Source organism: Mus musculus, chromosome 6, assembly GCF_000001635.26.
Source record: "Mus musculus strain C57BL/6J chromosome 6, GRCm38.p6 C57BL/6J".
Classification (NCBI taxonomy): domain Eukaryota; kingdom Metazoa; phylum Chordata; class Mammalia; order Rodentia; family Muridae; genus Mus; species Mus musculus.
Window position 1 is genome coordinate 53,569,540 of NC_000072.6, and position 24,276 is coordinate 53,593,815.

Consider the following 24,276-nt stretch of genomic DNA (forward strand, 5'->3'; position numbering starts at 1 on the left):
CCACTTCTTTGGAGCTGAGCATGTCATCGGGAGCTGGGACTCTGAGTGAGTTACATGGGACAGCTGCACGGCACCTATCACCCTTTCCCAAGGATGACAGCTCTGCAGAGGGGGGTTGTTGGCAGTAACCCTGGGTGAGCTGGCTGATCTGAGGGCCTAGCCCACTGGCCAGGGCAACTTCAGTGAAGGCTTCCACCAGGAATACAGTACTGGACCAGTTCCTACTTCTTGAAAGCATTTTCTCTGCAGAAGCAACCTGAATAAAGAGGAGCTAGGGCAGAGGCAGTGGGCAACGTGGGTGGAAAAGGAGGTCTGGAGGGGAATTTCCTATGGCGCTTAGGATAGTCTCTCCTGTTAGATGCACACAGGAGTGTCTCTTTTCCAGCGGGAGACACTGAGCAGGCATCGCTTGGTATAAAAGCAGCCCAAAGGGGAGACAATGCTTCAACCATCACTTACAAAGAAGAATGAACTGTCAGACCTCTGAGAACTTTTCACTTGGCCTCAGCACCATCTGGTACTCCAAAGAAGTCTTGTTCTTTTAGTTGTTTGTTTTGTTTTTCTTGAAGAAGCTTTACTGGGACTTTCAGGTCCCGGCACAGAGGAGTCCTGATGTGCTGTACTTGTTCAGGTACAGTTGACATTTCTGGGTCCTTGGATTATGTATGAGATCTGGAAATACTGAGCCCCATGGATAGGTTCCTCCATCATCTGAGGCTCACTTACCCATTCTGGACCCCTGGGACCGGTCTCTTCCTCCTAGCAAGAGCGTGATGCCTGCAAGCCTCAGCAGAGGCCTTGGTCAGACTTCGGCCAAAGCCATCATCTTTACAAGTCTCCAGGGAAATCCCTGTGAGGCTGTCTGTGTGAAATCTGGGTACACATCCCAGGATCCCTTTGTCTGCTGCCAGGAAGTTAATCTAGTCCCTATGATGTAGGACAGAACAAACCTAGGCACAGCATATTGAGTTTACAGGAAGATGGCAATCTGGAAACCCCCGCTCTGTAGCCATTTTGATATGCTTAAAATAATAACACCAAAAAGTTAAGTATGGAAACTAAGACAAGGAAGAATATTGGGGGCTCGAGGGAAAATGGAGAAAATGCAAGTCTCTTCTAAAGAGGTGAAAGTCATTTATACAAAATTTCGCTGAGCTGACTTGGAATTATAGCTTGTAGGAGCTGTTGAAATTTTTGTCTTATTTATTCCCTGCAGTAGAAGAAAAAATCAATGGCTGCTTGGCCACTGAGACATAAGTGAGTTATGCAGGCCACTGACATAGAGGCCCAAACTCTTACAACTACATTTGCCGCTGTCAAGCCATGGGCTTCAGTGGCGCCAGCTGTAATTATGGCTGATCACCTCTAATTCAGAGCTGCCTGCCTTGATAAAGGTGTCACAGAGAGTCACTGTGGCCTCCACATCAACGGAGGATGTCACGACTGAGAGCAGCCTGCTAGTGAGAGCTGCTTCAGGCCCCAGCCCTGGGCTCACAGGAGTGTGAGGCAAATCTTAACTATTTCACTCATCAGTGTAGTGATAGGGCCTGGAGCTGAGCTAAATTCTAGGCGATCCAGAGGAACAGGTCTGGACCCTCAATAGCAGGTGTCTTTAATAAGCTAAGTAATTTCCTCAGAACTAAAGTTGGAAGTCTACCTCCTCTCTGCTTTGTGGCATGTAAAGAGACATGACTGTCTGTTGTCATGATAGTGATGGTGATGATGGTGGTGGTAGCGGGATGTGTGTGTGTGTGTGTGTGTGTGTGTGTGTGTGTGTGTGTGTGTGTGTGTTTTGAGAAACAGTGTCTTAGTCAGGGTTTCTATTCCTGCACAAATAAGCAAGTTGGGGAGGAAAAGGTTTATTCAGCTTACACTTCCATACTGCTGTTCAAGGAAGTCAGGACTAGAACTCAAGAAGGTCAGGAAGCAGGAGCTGATGCAGAGGCCATGGAGGGATGTTCCTTACTGGCTTGCTTCCCCTGGCTTGCTCAGCCTGCTCTCTTATAGAACCAAGACTACCAGCCCAAAGATGGTACCACCCACAAGGGGCACTCCCCCCTTGATCACTAATTGAGAAAATGCCCCACAGCTGGATCTTATGGAGGCACTTCCCCAACTGAAGCTCCTTTCTCTGTGATAATTCCAGCCTGTGTCAAGTTGACACAAAACTAGCCAGTACACAGGGTTTCCCTGTGTAACCCTGGCTGTCATGGAATACTCTCTGTAGATCAGACAGGCCTGGAACTCACAGAGATCCGCATGCCTCTGCCTCCCAAATGCCAGGGATACCACCTCCCTCCAGACAAGAGAAATGTTTTCATAACTTACCAAGATTCACTGGCACGCACAGTGACAAGGACACTAGAATGTAGCCAAAGCTGTGATCATGTTTGAGGGTAAAATGCAGCCTTAAGCCTTTCTTCTGCTTTTGTGGTTTAAAAAAAAAAAATCCTCGTGAACTTCCCATTTTTTGAGAAGGCACAAAGTTGTGATGGGAAATAGAAAGGATGGAATAAGAAGGTCAGGCTAACAAAGCCGCCAGGAGTTAGGACCATTCTAGGTACCCTGTGTGTGTGTGTGTGTGTGTGTGTGTGTGTGTGTGGTTGAGGGGGAATTGAGGTAGAAACAGAATTCAGCAATTAAAAGAGTTTTGTTATCATTTGTGGAGATAACATTTGGTTTCTCCACCACTCCCAGGCTATTTTCTTCCCTCTGTAATTAAGAAAGGGGGACACACACACATACACACTGCTCTCCCTGTACACTCTTAAACACACAGCCCCACCGGAAGGCTTATCCCATCCCTGAAGCAAGGTGACAAATGGGAAGCCCTTCTTTTGTGTTCTGATGGGGCCCCATGATTTTCCTGTGCTCTCTTAGCCTAGTTCCCCGCCCCCCTTCCCGAGAGTGGAGAGCTAACCTCAGAAGGACAAGGTTGCACTTGGCTGGAGGGGTCCTTTCTCTTAGCACATTAAAGAACCACCAGAGCTGCCTGCCTGCCTGCGGAGGGAGAAATGACTTCAATTTCACAGTTCTTGATGGACCCAGACACAAGTGTGTGTTTGGACCAGAAGTGGTTTTGCCCTTGCTGACAGGGAGGTCAGATATGAGAACTCTCTGGAGGAAGGGTGGCTGGCACTCTGCAGCAGAAAATCCCACGCAGCTCCAGGAAAAATGTCCATGGGCTGTGGAAACCCCGTCACCTGGTTTCCAGCTGAAACCCTTGTCTTGGTAACTGGAGTTGGCTTTCGGTTCTTGGTCTTTCCAACCTGTTCCCTCCCTGGTGTCTTCTTCTTGTCTTGTTATTGCCCTGGCTCCGAATGCTGGGCTCTTTCCAAATCTGTCTGCCTATCTATCTATCTATCTATCTACCATTTATTTATTTGTTTCTAGAAGAACTATTTATTTGTTTCTAGAAGAACAATGCCACCCCTGGTCACAGACACCGGGGGTCCCACTCTGAGCTCCAATGGCAGCTGTAGGCCATCCCCAGGCTGCACTGTTTCTTAGTCTGTTTACTGGTTTCTAAGGGCGATTGCACCGCGAAGGCCCTGAGCCTGGAACTGGGCCTGGGGCTGTTTTGGTTACATTGAAGTTTTTGCTTCAGTTCTGCCAGATTTAAATAGTGACTTCACCAGCGCTGAGCTAAAAAGGAGAAGGGGGAGGAGGGCGAGCCCAGGAGAAAGAGAGTGAGCAGCAGAGCCAGAGGGAGAGAGAGCCAGAGCAGGGCGCTAAAGAAGGGCCAGCGCATTACATCATCTCTTGGCCTGGAATCAAATGGGAAGGATATGACTCACTCAAGCTAGTTAAGGCTTTGGCTCAAATTCTACACACACTCATTCCACAGCTCTCCTATTCTGCACCTCAGGAGGGAACTCAGCCTCAGTGATGTCCATGAGGTGCGTTTGTAATTTTATTTTCTGTTTCTCCGTTTTAGGGATTCTTTGGGCCCCTACTGCAGTCCGATCTGGAGTCTTCCTCCTTCCTCTCCCCTTTCTCGACTTTCTGCTGCCTTTGTTCCCTTTGCCTCCTGTTTCCCCAGCCCCTCCGCTCCTCTTCTTACCTCGAAGAGGCGTTTCTTTTCACTTTGATCAGAGTTTTTTTTTTTTTTTTTTTTAAATCCTAGCACAGAGACCTGAATGAGTTTAGAAGCCAGGGGTAGCAGGCGGGGGGGGGGGGGGGGGGGGTGACCAGCCAAGCCAGCCGGAGCTGCAGGAGGAGAAAAAAAAAAGCCACAAATAAGAGAGCAATGAGAGAAGGAGCAAACTCCAGAGAAGTTTCTTTTGCTGCGGTGTCGCTCCTAATCGGAGGAGACAGGGAGAGAGTTAAAAACGCAGGGACCAATCGCTGGAATGGTGATGTAATGCAAGAACCACAGGGTAGTTAAGTAATGTGAGAGGGGGGTCACTGTTGCAAAGCATTTACCTGCTCTCAAGGGGTTTTCAGTTTATTATCAATTGCAGTGACTTTAACTGGCTTCAGACTGCAGCCTCTAATTATTCACAGACAGCCCTGTTTTATCTTTTATTATTAAAAGTAAAACTATAGTATGGTACTTTAAAAACATGGTATTATTACAGCTGTATATTATTTTCTTCCACCAGAATTCATATTCTCTCTCTTTCTCTCCCACCCTCCTTCCTTCCACCCGCCACCCCCTTTAAAACAGTTGTCTTTTCATAAGAGGTCTCAGTGGTGGGATGATGGTGGTTGGGAGGGCTCTCTGGGGGTAGCTTGTGAGTTGTGAACGATCGGACGCTGTTCTGTGTGGTGCTGAGGAGGGCGAGGTCACGGCTGTGCGGTTCTGCTTGCTATGCACTTACGGGAGATGTTTCAGGAGAAACATCTGAGGATGCTGGAAGGCTGTCTCCCACTGTTATCCCAGCTACGCTTAGCAGCGAGTGTGCACTTGCTTCAGAATTTTAACTTCAGGGTTTTCCACGTCGCACTGGACATGATCCAGTGCTGTTTCGAAGACACTTGTGCTCCTCCGTTAATTTTATATACCTGGAGTAGTGGGAGGGTTGATTTAAAAAAAAAAAAAAAACTTGATTGATTTGGTTTAGAAACAAGTTAATGTCAGAGTAATGGATTGACATTACTACCTGGTGAGGAGTAATGATTCGGTCCCTAATGCTCTCCGGAGAGACAGACAGAGACTTTTGTGTTGAAAATTATCACTACATCTCTGTATCATACATGAGTTTAGTATTGTATATACAGTAGAAGGAGAGGGCAAACCCGGCTCACCTTGTGGCGACTACTGCCCTTCCCCTGTCTTACTTAGCCTGGCTTACCAGACAGCTCAATATGAACAGAGGCAAGGAACCCATCACCGTGAGGTGTTTGCATGTTTTGTGTGAAATTAATCGTAACATGCTATGAGTCTTTCCCCTTCCCTCCTTACTGGCCAGAGGTGAAAGGGGAGCAGAGGCTGGGGAATTGCTTTCTGGAGAAAGGAGGGGTGGGTCAGAATCTAAACCTGAGTTTGCCTTGTTGGGTGCGGCAGGTCTGCATTTTAAAATGGGAGTGAAGGAGCTAAATGCCTTCTCCACATGTGAAGCCTACCTTTCCCCATCACTGAAGGATTCCTCTAAAGGTTCCCCAGCAATAGAGCAGGTGTAGTGTGTATGTATGCATGTATGTATGTATGTATGTATGTATGTATGTATCCTGAAAGGCAGGCATGGCTGTACAGCTTGCATTAGAGTTCCTGAAGAAATGCATGGGGAAGCGGGGAGAGGGCCTTGGCTCTTCCTGCTTGGAAAGCTGCTTTATTTTCAGCTTGGCTTTTTGGAATGACATTTCCTTTGTGTGGTGCGATGTGTAGTTTTCTAGCTCTCCCCATGAAGAGTATTCTGTGTGACATAATTGATTAGGTTTCACTGTCCAAAAGTGGCACAAGAGACGAGAAAGAAGCTCCTTGCTCCACAGATGTCCCAAACAGGCCACACACATCCTTCATATACATAAACTGGGGCTATGGTGCCACTGTCACTTGCACGGGCAAGAATGGCATTTATAAGAAGCAGATTCTTCCAAAGTCTGCATCTCGGCTGAATGCATGATGCCATTTTTTTCATACAAGTTCAAGTTCACACAAGTTCAAGAGATACTCTGTGTTGGATCCTGTTGTTTGTTTCAGTGCTAAGGATATGTGGGTGCTTGGCAAACACTTGGTGGCTGCATACTGGACTAAGCATCAAGTTTTTAAATGAGATTTAAAGTTAACACGTTTAAAGGTCATAAAAAAGTCCAAATTGCATGTAATTCTTCCATAGTTTTCCAAGACAAGATTTCTATTCTCCAGTCTAATGTCATAGCACACAGCTGTCTTTTAATTATTATTATTATTATCATTATTAATTTTGGTACCCAGGGGTAGAGGCTGATGGTAAAGCAAGGGATGAGAGTTTGCAAAGTCAGCATCGCTGTACATTGGGAACAACCATAACTGCTTATCTGTGAGGAATTCACCCAGGCTAAAGGTTCTGAGGCCGTAGTCATAGTGTTAAGCTCGGTGGGCATCAGGGGTGTGCCAGGAACAAAGAATGCACACTTGATATTTTTTTCCAGAGTTAGAGTTCATGTTGACTTATCTGTGAGCTCCTTACCAATAATCAGAAATGCCCTGTGTGTGATCCACAGAGAACTAGAGAAGGGCCCCTAGCCTGCTGTGCCTTCTGGGATACTAGGTGCCACTTCTGTCATCATTTGAGGGCTGTTTTAGAATGTTTTTGGCAGAGGGGGGCTTATTTGGTTGCTGTTTTTTTTTTTTAAGTTTGCTTAGATAACCACCGATTCACATGAGTTGAAGAATTCATGTGATTTCATGACGAATTCATGATACCATTATAGCGTTGCCTCGATTCTCCAAACAGCAACATCTTGGGAGATGATGGTCTAGAGGCCCAGACAGGGCATGGACCCCAGTATAGCCCAGGTCTACAAGCAGTTCTTCCCAGTCTGGCTTGCATTGGTCTGTATTCATGGTTTTCCATGTAAAAACAGAGGGTCAGATTTGCTTGTCCAGGGCTTAGATGCCAGCCCTGACACACATCCGCCACCATCACCATCGTGAAGAGTAACCTAGTGAGAGAAGAGGTCCCAGGGCCTGTCTATGAACACTGTCAGGTGGCCATTGGAGGGATGCTGATGGCATCGTCCTTCTTTAACATTCATTTGGAGCTTCGAATAAAGGACACTCTGGCTTCCACAGGGGCCCCTAGGCCATGGTTTTATTCTAGAAGGAAAGGTGAAGACAAAGTTCTGGGGATGCAGGAGAAAAGGCTCAGAAAAAGAGCAACACCACGTGGATACCTAAGCACTGTTGCTCTCATCTATGACAGGGAGGAAGGGGTGGCACGTCCTGTGACTGTGGAGTCTCGTGCACATAGTGTGACCTTTGGGATTCTGAAGGCCTGGGCTCAGATCACTGTCCTACTTCCTGTCTGTGTGACATCAGAAAGCCGCTGACCCTCTCTGTGCCATCTGACCTCTCGTCTCTGTAAAATGTAAAGAACCAGACCCCTTTGTGGACCTGTGATGAGGGCCCCCAACAGCCAGTGGATTCATAACAAATTGCCAGGGGCTGTGAACTCAGGGAACACTTCTCCTTGGGGCATCGGTCACTGTTTTGGCTGCTATTCCCAGAATGAGTCTTGATCCAGTAGCTCTCCAACCCCAGGCTTCCTTTTGTGACATCTTCCTTCTTTTTATTCCAGTAACCAAGCAGCTGAGCTCAGGGACATTCCCCCAGTTCTCCCTCATATGGGCAGTCCTGGTTCTTCTCAGTTCACGGTGAAGCTGAGGCCACAAACTTACAAAGGCACAAACCCATCACACAGAGCCAGCTCCAGGCACCAGAAAGAGAGCAAAAAAGAGGACTCAACCTATAAAGCCTGCTGGCTTTTTCTGGCCTGGGTGATTTCAGGGAACCATGAAGGGGTGAGGTAGAACCATGCAGTGTGGGTCCAGGCCTTCTCACCCACGGAAAACTGACACTTTGTGAAGAAGACACTGAAGCGAGTCTAGCCATGAGAACTAGATTCAATTCCCAGCAGGACTAAAAGTTCACGTGCGCAATCGCACCTGTGAGTTCCTTTGCAGGCGCCACTTAGTGGTACATACTGCGTGCTTAGCGTGCACGAGGCACTGGATTTGATCCTCAGCACTGCAATCAATTAATCAATCATCAATCAATCAATCAATATAAATAGACTTTACATAGAGAGGTCAGGTCAGGGCTTAGAAGCAGAAATTAGTGTTGACAAGGAATCTTGACATGTGCTTCGAAGTAATCAGGGTGGGAGAACTCTGGACCTATACTTAAAGCTTACAGCAGCTGGAGATGAAAGTGGGATTTTCTTCTGCTCACTCCTTGGTGGGTCTCAGGATCCTAAAAGCCTTCAAAGGGGACTTGCTTTGAGTTACAAAGCTGCCCATCTAGTTTCCTGGCTGGAGAGCCACAGAGCAGAGCGGGGAGGAGGAGCCACCAGGAGGGTGGAGTCAGGCAACACTGGAAATCCAAATCCTGGCCCCAATTTCAGCTTGTGATTATTATTTTTTTTTTCTGACACACACCATTACTCTGTTTGAAGTGTCTGCTGTGAGGTTGGTGTTTTCAGAGGGCTGCGTTTTATGGGTGTTGGTAACATCAGAGGCCGTTCCTTAAATTACACTCTGGAAAACTGAAATTGACTTGGCTTAGAGTCCATCCACTGCAGAGTACACAGACATAACAACATAGCCATACATCTTTTCTTCCTGAACCTACGCTGGCAGGAGCGCTTATTAACGATCGGTGCAGCAACACAGAAGAAGAAATCGATAGTCTGCTATCATCCCAGAAACCAGAATGGCAGTTAGATACTAGCCAAGACCTATCTGGACACTTTGCTCTCTCTATCAGATACCTCAAATCCCTTATCATTCCTTACTTTTCTGTCTGAATGGCTGGAATTGACCTGAATATGCTTCCCCTGCCCCCAAAAGCACAGCCTATAAAAACTGTCAAGCAGTCTGTTAGTTATGTATTCATAGGAATGGGAAATGCTCCCAGGAGGCTGCACTGTGATATCTTGTATACTCACATGAGTTACTAGGAGTCTGTGAATCTCTAAAGAATTGACGACATCTTGGGCTGGACCCATGGACTGAGATGGCCAGCTGGCCCTTTTGCTGCCTGTGGGGCTTGCTTATCCACTTGACTGTGTGCTGTGCCCTCCACAGGGCCCGCATCACTGTTAGAGGAGGGGTAGGGAACAAGCTTATTGGCAAAGCCTTGTTCCTTACTATGGTCCAGTGTAATCCTGCCCAGTGAGTGCTGTTAGAGCTAGGCTTGAATCTGGCTCTGACATTTGCTAGCACTGTAATTTTTGACAATCCACGGATGCTCATACTTACATGTACATGCACATATCCACAACTGTGTATCACACACCATCATCACCACCACCACAACCACCACCACCACCATCATCATCATCATGCATCGAGAAATTTTGTCATCAGTGTTCCTTTTCAAGAAGGTAAACTTTGAGCGGGTTGGAGGTGAAGTGATACCTTCCCCATACCATGAGCTGTAGGCTAGGTGACCATTTCTTTATAGATCCGAAGATGAGGTTTAAGATGGGTCTTTAAAGTAGTTTTGTTTCCACTCTAGAAAGAACCAGGGCTTTTGTATCCCTCGCCCTTCAGAGTCAAGAAGTAGAAGTCTTTCATACTCTTTTTTTTTTCCACTACAGCACCAAGTCTTCTGTTGTATCCCATGTCTGCTTGGCTTTCTTATTTATCATAACGCTTTGGTCAGCTCAACCACGCTTTGTAAGAAAGGGCTGATCCCATTTAATTCCTCTGGAATTAATCATAATAGCAGCAATTAAAACAAACTCATCTAGTATGAATGTAGAGATAAATTGCTCTCGCCTTACGTTTCCCCTCTCGGGCTGCTCTCACCAGCATCCACCCTCATACAGATGCGCGGAGGCCTCCCTGCACATTGATGGCTTTTCTGAATCCCCAGTTTGCTCATACAGCGCTACTTTTTTCCCTTCCCTACCTCTGGAAAGGGCAGCTCCAGGGGACGGGTCACAAGCAGCAACATTTGATTTAGATTTTACCCTCACCATCTGGAACCCCTTAGCAGTAGAAAAATATTTCTATTATCCTAATGCACTCATAGAAGTCTTTCCGTCCAACCAACCCACTTCACAGAGTCAGAAACTGAGAGCTCTGTAGATTGTGAAGATGGGGTGGAGAGATCGCTCAGTGGTTAAGGGCTCTTACTCCTCTTCCAGAGGACCAGAGTTCTCTTCCCAGAACCGGGAGTTGGGTGGCTCATATTACTATGTTAATTTCCGCTGGAGATCTGACACTCTCTTCTGGACCTCAAGGAACCGTGCACACACTTGGCAGACATACACAAACACATGAGTAAAAATAATGAATACAAATAAATATTTTTTTTCAAATGTGGAGAGAATGAGTCTGAGGTCATAACGAGATCTCGTAGCAGAGCTGGACCCGGGATCTAAGGCAGAATGGCAGACACACACTTCTATCCCACTGGGTTGCCTTGCTGTTCTCTCTTCGCTAATCCTTCTCCGTCCTTTTCACGCCTCTTGGCTTCTGAGGATAGAGGGGCGAGGGAGAACCATGTGCAGGGTGTTAGCGAGCTGTGCTTCTAGAAGCTGTGTCCCATTCAGGTGCCCAAGCTATTACAGACCCCACTACCCTAATGAGGAAAGAGCTTAGGGGGAGTAAACAAAATAGCTTGCCTAGTTTGCCCTTAACCATAGGGTCTGTGGGGTCTAGTTAATGGGTAGAGCATGCTGCCCCTTAGGCCAGGAGTCCCAGGCCATACATAAGATAGGATAAGCTGACAGACTTCCACCGGTCTCTGCTCCTGCCTCCCACTGTGTGAGCCTGACCCACATGGAGCAGATGTCCACTGAATTCAGAGCTGGGAGCTTCCGTAGCACTATCACCCACCCACCTGCAGGATATGACCTCGGGCCTGCCAGTCACACTGCTTCCTCCCTCCACCTCAACATGTAGGGAAGGGCTTAGACCACAATCCCCAAACAGCCAAACGTTGCGCTGCAATCCCATAGAGGTTCCTGCGCCTCGTGACCACAGAGAGCATGTCACCTCATTACCAATTCTGAAAAGACAAACAACAACAGCAACAGCAACAGACCAGAAGGTAATGCTCAGGTGTTTTAATGACTTCCCATCCTTGACCATAGAGGCAGCTTTTAATTTGTTAGGTTCAGGGTAAGCTGTCTGCGATGTCTGACAGTGCCTTTGTCAGGATGCTTTATGGTAAGATGTGGCACAGCCAGTTAACCCAATTCACCTTTCCATAGCCACTACCCAGCAGCCTGGGATTCAGCTTCCCACGAATCCCCACGGCTCCTTGGTGTGAGATGAACTACTGAACGTCCTGACCTCAGAAGAGTTTCCAACTAGTAAATGATGGTGACGTACTTGGGAAATACACATGGCAAGGCATGCTTGCTTGTGTTTGTAAATCCTAATCAGACTATTTTTTCTTAACTAGCAGTGTCCCTGTGCCTCCAACCCATTTATACACTGCCTATTTCTCCCAAACTCTGGGTGAAGCCTCCTATGGGGTACTAGACTAGTGTACCATATGATCGTATGCTCGTGTTTAAGGAATTGTGAGGCCAATTGATAGCGCTATTGGTAGAATTGTCACCAAGAAAAGTGTGGTTAGGGGTTTTGAATCTTTTTAAAAAACACTATAGCAGCAGCAATGAGGAATTACTTTCTACCCAACCCAGTATACTCTGTGTGTGTGTGTGTGTGTGTGTGTGTGTGTGTGTGTGTGTGTGTGTGTGTGTTGATGCACAAGTATACAGTTGGCACTCGGCACCAGTGGCTGTTATAGCCACGGCTCCAGCCTGAAAACATTTTGGGAAAATTAGTGTGTACTGAACATGTACAGACATTGTCTTCTGTTCCCTAAACAACACAGCACCATGACTATTTACACACCATTTAGACCAAATTAGGCAGCGTGAGTCAGCTAGAGATGATTTAGAGCAAACTGGGCACATGTGAGTGGTTATGTGTAACTACCCGAGTATTTCATCAAGGGGCTTGAGCAGCTGTGCGTTTCGGTGGCTCCCACGACCAATTCTGTGACTGCCTCACAATTCCTTAATGAGATGACTGTGTTCACACATACATACATACAAAGTACTACATATATCATACATATATAGATACATCATACATACATACATACATACATACATACATACATATGCTCTGCCTGCTCTTTATGGAATAGTACTCTGACTGGACATAAGTTGCCATGGGTATCTCCTTCTATCTCCAATGGCTGACACCAGGTTGTACTGGTTTTATCAATTTCACACCATTTGCTCACTGTGGCATTGCACTCGGGCTTGGAAAAGCACTGATGCAGTAGAGCCATCGCTGGTGATGCTTAGTGAGGTCAGGCATCCTGGGCTGAATCCCTACCTATGCCCTAGTGCCAATATTCCTTGCCTGGATCTGTAAGCCTCGAACAAAATGATGGCGTTTGTCTTCAAACTAAGTTTAGCCTCAAAGATCTTTATGTCTACCTTTGTGAGATTACAGCCTGGGAAACAGTGCCCCATTTGGTCCACAGGTCCTGCAGGTCCATAGGTTCTCTACTATTACCACTCAGTTCCCTGGAACGCAATCCACACAAACAATGCCTGACCAGAACTTCTGTTCAGTCCTTCCCGGTTCTGCCATTTGGCGGTTAGTTTACTTCCCCAGTGAGGCTTTCACTGAACAAGATGTAGCAGGCCTGATTTCCACTGATTTGGAGGTAGGAATCCCAATTGCCCCCAATTGTCCCTAGAATCCAAAAGGATCATGCCACTGACTATGCTTCAGTATCACGTTTTGTTCTTAGCGTGTGAATGAGGCCTGTTCAGGGAAGAACGAGTCAAAGTGACCTTTCTAGAGGGTAGGGCAGGCAGGCAGGCAGGCAGGCAGGCAGGCATGTGAGGCTTATTCATGTCATTGTGTCGGCTAGTTTCTTGCCTCTAAATTCAGTATTGATCCTGAGTACCACCCCAGTCATTTGGCTTACACCTGGGATGATACCATCTTCTGGTTCGTAGAAAGAAAGGCCTTTCAGTTCAGAGAGAGAGAGAAAGAGAGAGAGAGAAAGAGAGAGAGAGAGAGAGAGAGAGAGAGAGAGAGAGAGGAGAGAGAGCGCCATACGACTCCCTGCACATCAAATAGTTCTTATAAAGCACCATTTTGATGAGTTAAGTGTAAATGAATTAGAAACATACGGATTAAATTCCCCTTGAAAGACACATGGGTTTAAAAATTAAGGGGGAGAGTGCCTGGCAAGATGGACTTCAGGGCTGTGCCAAACCTCAAACCGTTTGAAAAAAAAAAAAAGGTTTCAGACATTTTTACTGAATGCAAAATGCCATGCCATGGCCTCCTCCCCAGTCGTGGCAGTGAATCTTTTAACAACAATTATATGACAAGAAAAAAGGCCTGTGAGGGATCGCCGTTTACTGACTTCTCCTTAATTGCCCTACCTCTGGAAAAGAATGCAGTCATGGGTTTAAGAGAACTGTCTGATTGACAAACTACAATTTTAAGGCTGGCAATTACTAGAAAATAACCGTCAAAACTTAAAAATACCTGCTGCCCCATGTCAATCACAGCCCTTTCTAAGTGGGATAATAAACTCTAGGGAGCGGTGGAATTGAGTATACTTTCTTCACCGGTGTCTAGAGCCACACACGGCGGCAGTTCTGGTTGCGTGTCTGGCATGATGGTGCCAGTTCCTTGGAGGGAGGAAGGGAAATTGTATGAAAGAAGACTGAAAAGAAAACCCCCTCTGGCTCACGACGGCAGCTGCTGCACAGGATGCCGCATGCTCTGGAGAGAGTGTGGGATGCCATCGCAGGTTGCCGGGAAGAAGCTTGAGTTCTGTTTAGCTTCTCTATTGAATAAGCCATATCGTAACTTCTCCACACGTCAGAATTCTTCCTGGCATGTGGAGACTCGGGAGCAACGTATTAAGGATCAATTATCTCACGACTGTTCTGCATGGGGTGTATGAAGTCGCCTCCAATTATTTTTTACTGGCTATTCCTGACAAAAGCAGGCTGACACTTTTACTGCCTCATTTTTTTTCATATGCAAAGACACAGGAGTGGGTGTACAGAGAGCCAACTCAGTAAGCAGAGAGCAGTTGGTTGACAAGGGCCATTTGCTCTGTGAAGCCATCTTGTTTCACGTTCGCGTGTGAGCCAGGATGACCAAGGTTTAGTTGCCTGCTTCCTTCCTTCCTTCCTTCCTTCTCTCTTTCATTCCTTCCCTTTAAAAGAAAGAGTGTATTCAGTGGCTGCCAATATCAGCTTAGAAACCCCGGGACAATAGTGAATTTTATCGAAAGTTTTCACGCCCATGCAGACCCCCTCTCCCACTAAGAGTATTTCTGTTTTTTAACTTTATTCTGCAAGCCATGAGAAAACTAGTGTTTTGTTAAGAGACTCTCATATAGCACCTTGCACTTGCCTCCAGGAACCAAAATTAATGCTCTGCAGAAGTCCCCTACAAGGAGAAAATGCCACAGAAAACTGCTTCCAAGTGTTCCCAGTGAAAATCTTACCGAACACTGATTGTTAAAATCTGTTTTCTGCGTATCTTACGCCTATCTACATGTTTTGAGCTCAAAATAAAAATAGACAAGGACTAAAAATACTGGAGAGAAAATATATTTATACCAATTTTCTGTCTTGGAAAAGGCTCCAGTTTCTGCAAACAGTAGCGATGAATCCTAGCTCCGTTTTACCTTTCTGTAGGCAGCTCCATGTAGAATGGTGGTGGGAGGGGGGCACTTTTGACTCTGGAAGCTTCCAGTCTCCTGTCCAGGAGTTCTGTCCCTCTTACTCCTAGTATCTGTCTGTCCCCATCTCATGCCATGCCTGCTTCATTAAAAGCACTATCAAATGCTGCTCTTCAGTGGTGACTCAGCTACTTCCCTGAGAATCTGCAAAAGGAGTTGAGAGAAAAAAGTTCTAAATGCCCATTGTTCCCATTCGGGCATGCTCAGGGGCAGCCACCTGAGTCTAACCAATGCATGCTGGCTAAATGGTTTCTATTCGCAGGTGGGGGTGTTGTCATCCAAAGAGAACGTTTTCTTCCTGCATTAAGCTATGGGTGGTGGGAGCTATTTAAAATCCTCCCCACTCTATACCAACATACTGTAACAACCCACCTAGTGTGGGCAGTTAACTAAGCAGAAGTCTTCTGCTACCAAAACCGACCCCTACACATATATCTGTGTTTGCACACAGCCCCCACATGTGCCTGCGGTGTGAGGTTAATCGTTCTTCCCCTGAGCATTTCCTGTGTCTGCTCCTCTGGGCCCTGGAACCCCCCAGGGGGTTGGGTAACACTCTATGGGGATAGCTGCTGTTACAGACGGCCTTCCATACCTCCCTTCTTTCCCTTTATCCATGATGGATTTCTTTAGGGCAAAATAATCTTTTATTCATGTTAGACTGGGCGTCGTTCTTAAAACACAGCTGAAGCTAAATACATGTTTGAGCCACAGTTATAAAATATTTTGTTTTGTATCGGTTGGAACTACCACCAAATGGTGTGTGGGATGCTGCAGCCAGCCTGGATGCTTAGGTCTTGTAGAAAATGTGAAAACAAAGTGTGGTGGGGGAGAGCTGGCGTTCAGGAATGAGTTCCCACTAGGTCTTAGCTTACTCCTCTAACCTGTGTTTATCCAAATGGTCTTATTTATATCTATTTCCTTTTGATAAAAATAGCTCTAAGAAAAGCAAATTTATCGCACACAGAGATGGTACATTTGAGTCTCTGTGGCCCAATCTGTGCAGATTCAGTTAAACGTTCATTTTCTGACTCATCTGACTTCTAAGCTTTCGCTTTTTAAAAAGAGTGCAATTAAGACAGGTTCCCAGGGAATATTAAAAAAAAAAACATAAGTCTCTGAGTGAAGCAGACAAGCTATAGGTTGAGGCCCATATAAGGAGTGTGTGGGCATCTGCCCAAAGGGAGAGCAGCCTTAAGCGCCACTCTAAGCCCACAGGGATGCCAACACACCTTTGAGAAGGATGCATTAGGGATGCAAATTCAGAGTTCCTTGATGATGATAAGCTCTGGAAAGAAAACAGTGAAACTCATTAGAAGGTTTTGGGAATAGGGGAAGCTGAGTCTAGTTTCTGCTACCTATGGCCCAGGACCTTTTCCAGGTTCTTCTCTGCCTCTGACCCAACAATTCTAATAATTTAAACAACCCCTCCCCCAAGAATTCTGTCCATTTTGGATGAAGCCAATTAGCTCATTTGTCAAAGGGCCAACTTTGAAGTTTCATCTGTGTCAAACTTCAGTGAGAGCCATTCTGTGGATGGCAAACCAGCTAGAAACAGGTATCCCATGTGGAGTGTGCTGGGCGCTCTCCAGGTGCTCGTTTTTGTTAGGAAAGTGTGATGTTGGTATGAAATCCATCATTCTTACTCCATGGTCTCCTCCACATGGACAAAAAGGAGGGTTCTATTTAATAAACATGTTAGAATTTCCTATGGACACCTTTAATCATGATCACCTGAGTTATTCAAAATGTTGTCAAATGATATTTATCGTAATGAGTAAGTTGGAGTGTAATTCTTTATATAATCACTCTAAATTTGGAAAAAATATATATATAATTGATTTTTTTCCATCTTCCTTGATCTTCGGGGAATTGTATTAGGATATCATGAAACAAAATATTTGAAGTATGTTTCAAATAATGAACAAAAATTACTTCACTTAATAAAGATGTGGAATTCATTTATGAAGACAAGCACTGGCTGTGGACCAGTGAACCAAAGGGGGTTGCCAGAAGTTTGTCCTGGGCAGCCATTCTTGAATGCCAGCGGCTCTCTGGCACCCCTAAGCTGACTCCACGTTAGGAAAACAAATTCTCTCATCCATATTGGACTTTAAGATAATTGCTTTTATTTATTTCACTTAACACACACCACCAGCACCGTCACCACACGTGGTAGAAGTTATGTCATCTTCCTTATGAAGCAGACAGTGGCTCTGACAACCAGTTATGAGCAATGAATGCCTTATTTATAAAAAAGATTACCCAGCTTATGGGTTTGATGCTTGGGAACTGAAAATAAAAGTTAATTTTTTTTGACCTTTCTGGAGAGTTTAAGCAACTGAAATCACTGGCAAAAAAAAAAGAAAAAAAAAAAAAAAGAAAAGTGGAAAGCACTTAATTCTCATAAGAACAGTTGAGTGGTTGGTTTGGCATTAACCTAAAGGGAAAGTCAGAACTCCTGGAACAAACCATTTGGTATTTTCCCCTTTGTGCTGTAAGAGAAAGAGTCCCAGACTTCAGGAAGCTCTGTTACCAACAGCAGACAAGCATCCTGGTGCTGCTCTGGTCGAATCTCTACAGGTCCATAAACCTTGCGACTCTGTAGGTATTCTCTTGTCTCCTTCTTCTACGTGAAGCACTATGAACTGACAGCAAGCATGAACTTTCCCAATGGTCAAATCAATCAGAATAATTATGTCTGACACACACATCCCCAGTTATCATGGGCTATGAATAGAAGATATGAGGCAGGCGTTGAACAATTACACATATCTACAGGTACAACATGGTATCAAGCAGGGGCTACCACACCACAGACTAGACATACCTCAGACTTAGGACTCGAAGAAAGTTTTAAGAAAATAATGTTTAAGCAAAGGTCTAAAGGATGAATAACAAAATAACAAAAGTGAAGATGGATAGGCAGTCTAGGCATAGGCCACAGGATGAGTCAAGGCCCTGGAACAGGAGAGAACTTGTTATATTCATGGAAATTAATGAAAAGTAGTACTACCTCCAAGAGGTGTAGCACTTTAGCATTTAAAGGATGCTTTCTCTTGGGGGGGGGGGGGGGAACGTCCTAGATGCAAAGGAAACCCATAGAAGAATGTTGATGTACTGGAAAACGTCATGACTAACCTTTTAGTTTACAAAGATATATAAAAGAATGCAGTTAGACTACAGAGGAACAACACAAGAGGCAGAAACTGTTTCAGAAGACCAAGTAAGAGAAGATAGTGTTTGGACCTTGGCAGTGAGGATGGTGCCAGAATGGATGGAGTCCAGGTCAACTTTAGAAGTCTCCACTTGAAGGAACTTGATTGGAAAGACATCGTTATTTATATCTATGCTATTATATCTATGTTAAACTATCATGTTACTACCTAGACTCTGTTAGTTCACATACTGAATATATGTAAAGTTATATGGGACACTCTCTTTGGGTCACAATCTAAGCATGGAGCACTATATTAATCAAGTTTTGTCAGAGAAACACACTAATAAGAAGGAGATGGATGGATGGATGGATAGATGGATAGATAAGTGGGTGAGTGGATAGATGGATAGATAGGTGGGTGGATGAATAAGTGGATAGAAGGATAGATGGGTGGATGGATGAGTGGGTGGATGGATGGGTGGGTGGATGGGTGGACAGATGGATGGATGGATGGATGGATGGATGGATGAGTTAGTGGATGGGTGGATAGATAGATGGATGGGTGGATGGATGAGTTAGTGGATGGGTGGATAGATGGATGGGTGGATGGATGAGTTGGTGGATGGGTGAGTGGGTGAATGGATGAGTGGGTGGGTAGATAGATGGATGGGTGGGTGGATGGATGATGATGATCTCTGACTTACAGTTGTTTGTGGTGCTGGGAACATAGACTCTTCCAGCCTTCTGCTTCACTTTCAGCTCAGGACCCAATAAATCAAATGAGATACTTTACCATAACATAACTGTTAGAATAAGTAATTTTGTTCAAATATAGACTAATATAAATGTTTTAATAATTTTTATGTAAACTCAGCTAAGGTATGACTTGCAATAGTATATGAAATACAGCTATGACTTACAAAATATACTCACAAAGTTGTCATGAGTTTATCCAGATACAGCCCTGTCGTAAGTAGAGGGCTGTCCAACTATCTATCCACCTCCTGTATACCTACCTGACTTAAGGAATTGGCTAATGGCTTATATTATGAAAGTCAAGAGGCTCCAGAATCTGCTGTCCACCAGCTGGAGACCCAGGCGAGCAGGTAGTCTAACTCCTGGTAGAAATCTGAAGGCTTGAGAAAGAGAAGCATCCATGGGATTTGTCCCTTCCCAAGATCTTGAGAAAGAGAAGCATCCATGGGAGTTGTCCCTTCCCAAGATCAAGAGAAGACAAGTAATCATACAGAGACAGCACCCCCTTCCTTTGCTTGAGAACTTTGGTTTCCTTCAGACCCTCTGTTGCTTGATGAACACTCAAATGGAGAAGGCACATTGCTTTACTCAGAGGAGACTTGTCCAGCTGCCCTAGGAATAGTGTTTAGCCAGTTCTCTAGGCAGTCTCTAGCCCACCATATTGATGCTCACAACTTTCACAGGCACTGGGTGACCATCCACAGCTCAGCATAGGACCTTAATGAATGTCATCCCGGCTGCTTAGCAGGCGGGGCCGGTAGCATCTAATACATGATAGTTACAATGCTTCCATTCTCGGGTTTGAAGGATCTTTACTGTTTTCAAAATGCCAGGTTTCCAGCCAGTCCCAATGGACACTGCATTAAAAAGTTAGAGCTATTCATCTGGGAGCCTGTCTTCCAAGACTCCTCAAAATGTCATTCTGCACGATAATAAATGGCAGATACAAATAAATAACATGAAGTTAAACCTTTGTTTTATACCTGTGACTGTACATGAGAAGACATTGTCCCCTCTCCTGCTCTTTAGGACATTGCTTTCCTTCCCTGTTAGGCTTAATGTTAGGGACAACCAAGAAGAAGGGGGCTGTTGCTATTGTTCAAGGAAGTTGGAGTTCTAGAGCACCCAGTGAGAAATTCTTCACCCATTTCCCTTGACTTTTAGACAGATATATTCTTAACTGATGGATTCTTTCTCTGAAATACGCACTTGTTGATCTCTTCCAACGTCAGCTTCCTTAACTATGGGAACCACAGGAACTGATGTAAGTTTAGTGTTATAAAGCTCTTTGAGATTCTTGGTCAGTTGTTTATATTTTATACATAAAGCAGTGGAAGTTCAGAGGCGTTTAGGACTTAGCCCAAGGCCCCCAGGTGAATGAGTGGCTGGCTGAAGCAGTAGTGGCCCTGCGGGTTGTTCATACTCAAACCTACGCCACCAACAACTTAGTTCATTTTACCATTTTACTTCAGATCGACACATCCAGAGAAGGCAGCACTGGAACTTTTCTGTTCTGGGTCACAGCTTAGGGCTCTGAGGAGAGACTTGGCTCTCATCACAGGCCAGTGTAGGGGCTTCTCAGGGAGTCATTGCTTCCTGTGGGTAACATCATGTGGTATGTGCTCAAGTGAACTGCCAGTCGCTTTCAGTTTCTATTTCTAGGGCAGATTTACTCTCTGTAGCTGAAACTGACGTTTACGCTGCCTGCAACCCTACCACAAATTAAAATCAGACCCTGAATCTGTCTGGGGAAGATGTTTATTAAGCTGTAGGAAGACATCTAAAATGAGTCCAAATTACATTTTAAATGTGAAACCCCAAATTCCACATTAATTTAAGGGCAGGAATAAGACTGTCTGGAGAGTAATTTGGGTACAGTACAAGTCACCCCTCTTTGGCACAACACAAGGCCACCAGGGGAGAGAGAAAGGTGCCTCTACATGACTTTTTCTAAAGTATTTCCACCTAAAAGATTTTTTGTTTGTTGGTCTGTTTTTCTCAATGAACTTAAAAGAAAAACAAGCTTTTTTAAAAGACTTGATGTCCTTAATAGATGTAGACATTTAAATTTTTAAATTTTATTTATCCACAACTATTCTATACTTTGTTGGCTTTACTGGTTTTTGAGGCAGAATTGCACTGTGGAACCCAAGCTGGCCTCAATTGTGACCCTCTTGTCTTGGCCTCCCAGGTGCTGGGATGAGAGGTGTGTTCCACTGTGCATCACCCCTTCAAATGTATTCACAAATACGGTGACAAGAGGCTTGGGAGAAACAGCAAAGAAAAACAGGTCAAAAGTATTCAACCCTGGGGCTGATAAGACTGCTCAGTGGGTAAACGAAATGGCCACACAAGCCCTATCATCCGTGTTCGCTCTCCAGACCCCATAGTGGAAGAAAAGACTGATTCAAACAGTCACACTCGTTCATACATGTACATACATACAAGCATGCTAATGATAACTAAGAATAAAGTGAAGCCTAGCTTTCAATGTTTGACCCAGCTAATACAGTCCAATTTATCCAAAATTCAAGTCTTTTTAGGTTTCATTGTTGTTGTTTTGGAGGTTATTTTATTTTGTTTTGTTTGTCTCTCTCTCTCTCTCTCTTTTTTTGCCTTTTAGTATGTAATCTGCTTGCTGTGTTTGTATGTGTGGTGAGTGTGTTCATGCACAGAACATGGCCACTGTCTCTATCTTGCTACTTAATAACAGAAGCAGCCCTGACCCTAGGGAAGCAGCAGCCATGGCCACTTGCCTGTGTGTCCAGTCCATCCCAGGCTGAGAAGGCCTCTGAGATCCTTCCATACAAAGTGCGAAGTATATACCAAGTATCATAATTACAAACTTTATTGCTGAGATTTGATTGTTTCAGATTAGTATCAGTTCAGCTCCTGCAAAGCCAGTAGACTTTGAAGGTAGCTCTGGGAGGTTGTACAAAAGAATGACTTCCTAGAACCCCTGCCCTGCTCCAATGTCCCTTGCTTAAGACAAGGGCTAATCTGACCTGACCACACCTTCCCTAAAAGTCAGAATGCTACTTCATGTTACCATGGTCTTTAAAAAAAAAAGACAAGAAAAATCAAAAATAAAATCATGACAAGTTGTTGGAAGCACGGCTCAGGGTTAGAACAACTGCCTCACATGTGTGAGGACTTGGAGAAAGAATTTTAAAATAAAAATTATCCTTGTCACATATAAATCATAGGGGTACCACTTCGAGGAATTGAGAGACAGGATAGAATATAGTAATCTCATTAAGTCATTCAAACTATAGCTCCTACTGAGCGCCAAACTCAGTCTAGATAACTGACACACTGTGAGAGCCGAAACAGGGCAGTCTGTCCTGGCAAGTTCTCCCAGAAGATGGCAGGCACTCCAGGCATCACAATCATGCACTCAACACACATCCTTTGGTTTGTTTCTGGATTTTTTTTTCCCCACACCCCTTACCTCCAGTCTTATAAAAAATATGAGATTAACTTGTTTTACAGAATGATACTAGTAATGATCTTATTTTCTAAATCAGATTGTATCATCTTCTGCAGAGAATATAGGTTCGCATCGTCCAAGGGCCAAAGATAGTCGGAACACTCTCTCAAATGTCCTTCTAGTGATCCCTGGGACTTTGACGTCACAGCTGCACGGTCCTGTTGAAGGAGAAGCAGCAAGATTGAGCGGAATTGTAGGGTGCCCATGTTCTTAGTCTGTTGCAGAACCAGGAGGCAGCTAGCTGGGCTTGCCAACCAATCCAGGCACTGTACTCATGTTAGAGAATGGCAGCCTGCACAGCTCTGTGTTTGCTGTGGAGCACCCTGGCTAAAATAACTGAAGATAGACCTCATTTAGGATCAAGAGGTCTGCCTTCTCTCCTGCTCCTCCTCCCTTGAGCCCAGGAAAGACAAGAACACAACTATGATTTTAAGAGCCCAACAAAGTGTTAGGCAAAGGTAACACTTCAGCTAGCCATTTGGCTGTCTTTCTCTATGTGCTCTTGGGACATCCGCGTTTCTTACTTACTTCCTGTGACGTTCATTTCTGGTTAAGCTGTTGTTGTTCTGCTTTGATTGTCCTTGGGAGTCACACTGACCACGGAGTCATATGGAAATTGAAGACTGTTCTGTCTCGTCCCACACTTCCCTAATGTGTCTTCTGTTGAGTGAAACAGTTGTAATTCTGTGTTTCCCCCTTTAGGTCATGTGAATTTTCCTATATGTTGCTGGAGCTTTCTCTGAGTTCTCCCTCCCCCATCCCTGCACTGTGTTCAGCCTCAATCTAGCCAGGGTTTCTTCAGCACCTAGACTCATCCTATGGGCTTGGGGAACCTGTACCCTCTGTCAGGGCATAAACTCATTGGGTGTTTACTAAGCTGGGGCTGGGTAGAGGGGCAAAACCTTTTCCTTTGGAGAACAAGGACTCCTTCTAGAGTCATTACTTCATCATTAAGAATAGAAATTAGACTAGGTGTGGTGGCACTTTAATTCTAGCACTCACTGGGAAAGCAGAGGCAGGAAGATCTCTTTGAGTTCTATTCCAGCTTGGTTTACATAGAGTTCCAGAATAGCCATGGCTACACTGTGAGACCTTGTCAAAAAAAAAAAAAGAGGTAGAAGTAGGTAGACTGGGGAGTTATTATCCAGTGCCCTATCATTTGGTTGTCATTTTTAAGGTCCCAGGTTCCCTCCTCAGTATCATCAAATATAATGGAATATAAAATAGAAAGGATAGAATAGAATAGAATAGAATAGAATAGAGCAGAGCAGAGCAGAGCAGAGCAGAGCAGAGCAGAGCAGAGCAGAGCAGAGCAGAGCAGAACAAACAGAACAGAACAGAACAGAACAGAACAGAACAGAACAGAACAGAACAGAACAGAACAGAACGGGATAGAATGGGATAGAATGGGATAAAATAGAATGGGATAGAATACTTGCTCTTGGGAGATTCAAGCTTTCAGCAGCTGGTTGTCTAGACATGTGTGGTGTCCCAAATGTCAAAACTACCCCCTCTAGAGCAGGAACATCTCCCTCTCCTGCAGGCATACTCACAGAACACTGAATTCCAACACCAACTCCTAATGGCCTGGGGTGGAGAGTGTCTCAGATATGACCTCCCTGGAGATGTACAGGAGGGGCTCTTAGCCTCAAGATTCCAGAAGAGATTAGGTAAAGGCATTAGAGAGAGCCTCACAGAAATGAATCCCATGAATCCCACAGGCCCAGGAAGGCCAGCCAGAGACTTTTGGGCCTTCTCTGGCCTCTACTTCCAATGGTGCTGCTTGGAGCTGATGCCAGTCAGGGGCAAACTTCAGTTGTAAATTTGGAGTCTAGGTGCGGGGTCTTGTGCCAACTGCAGATTCCACCAGAAATGACTCAATTAAAAGATACTGACTGAGAAGCTGCAAAGCCAGGAGAAACCTAAGCAGAGCTGCTGGCAGGCAGAGAGCTTGGGTGGGGGTGGGGCCCT

General features: G+C 45.1%; 1 protein-coding gene and 1 long non-coding RNA gene across 7 annotated transcripts in view; one reads left to right on the top strand and one right to left on the bottom strand.

Annotated features, from left to right (window-relative positions):
* Creb5 (cAMP responsive element binding protein 5) overlaps window positions 1-24,276 on the top strand; it is a 413,139-nt gene that overhangs the window by 282,314 nt on the left and 106,549 nt on the right. The window contains exon 1 of one of the 5 annotated variants that reach the window (NM_172728.2): window positions 3,835-3,899. The exons of the other annotated variants lie outside the window; for them this stretch is intronic. Coding sequence (NP_766316.1) covers window positions 3,889-3,899 — 11 coding nt within the window. The 5' untranslated portion in view covers window positions 3,835-3,888. Of the gene's footprint in view, window positions 1-3,834; window positions 3,900-24,276 lie in introns of those variants that run through there. 5 annotated transcript variants of the gene reach the window in all.
* Gm33392 lies at window positions 11,812-23,337 on the bottom strand. 2 transcript variants are annotated; one of them, XR_377683.2, is made up of 5 exons: window positions 23,308-23,337; window positions 22,834-22,965; window positions 22,267-22,463; window positions 16,132-16,187; window positions 11,812-15,046 (listed from the first exon to the last, which is right to left on the bottom strand). It is a non-coding gene; the product is annotated as a predicted gene, 33392 (long non-coding RNA). The 2 variants fall into 2 exon arrangements; XR_001785252.1 differs by lacking the exon at window positions 22,267-22,463.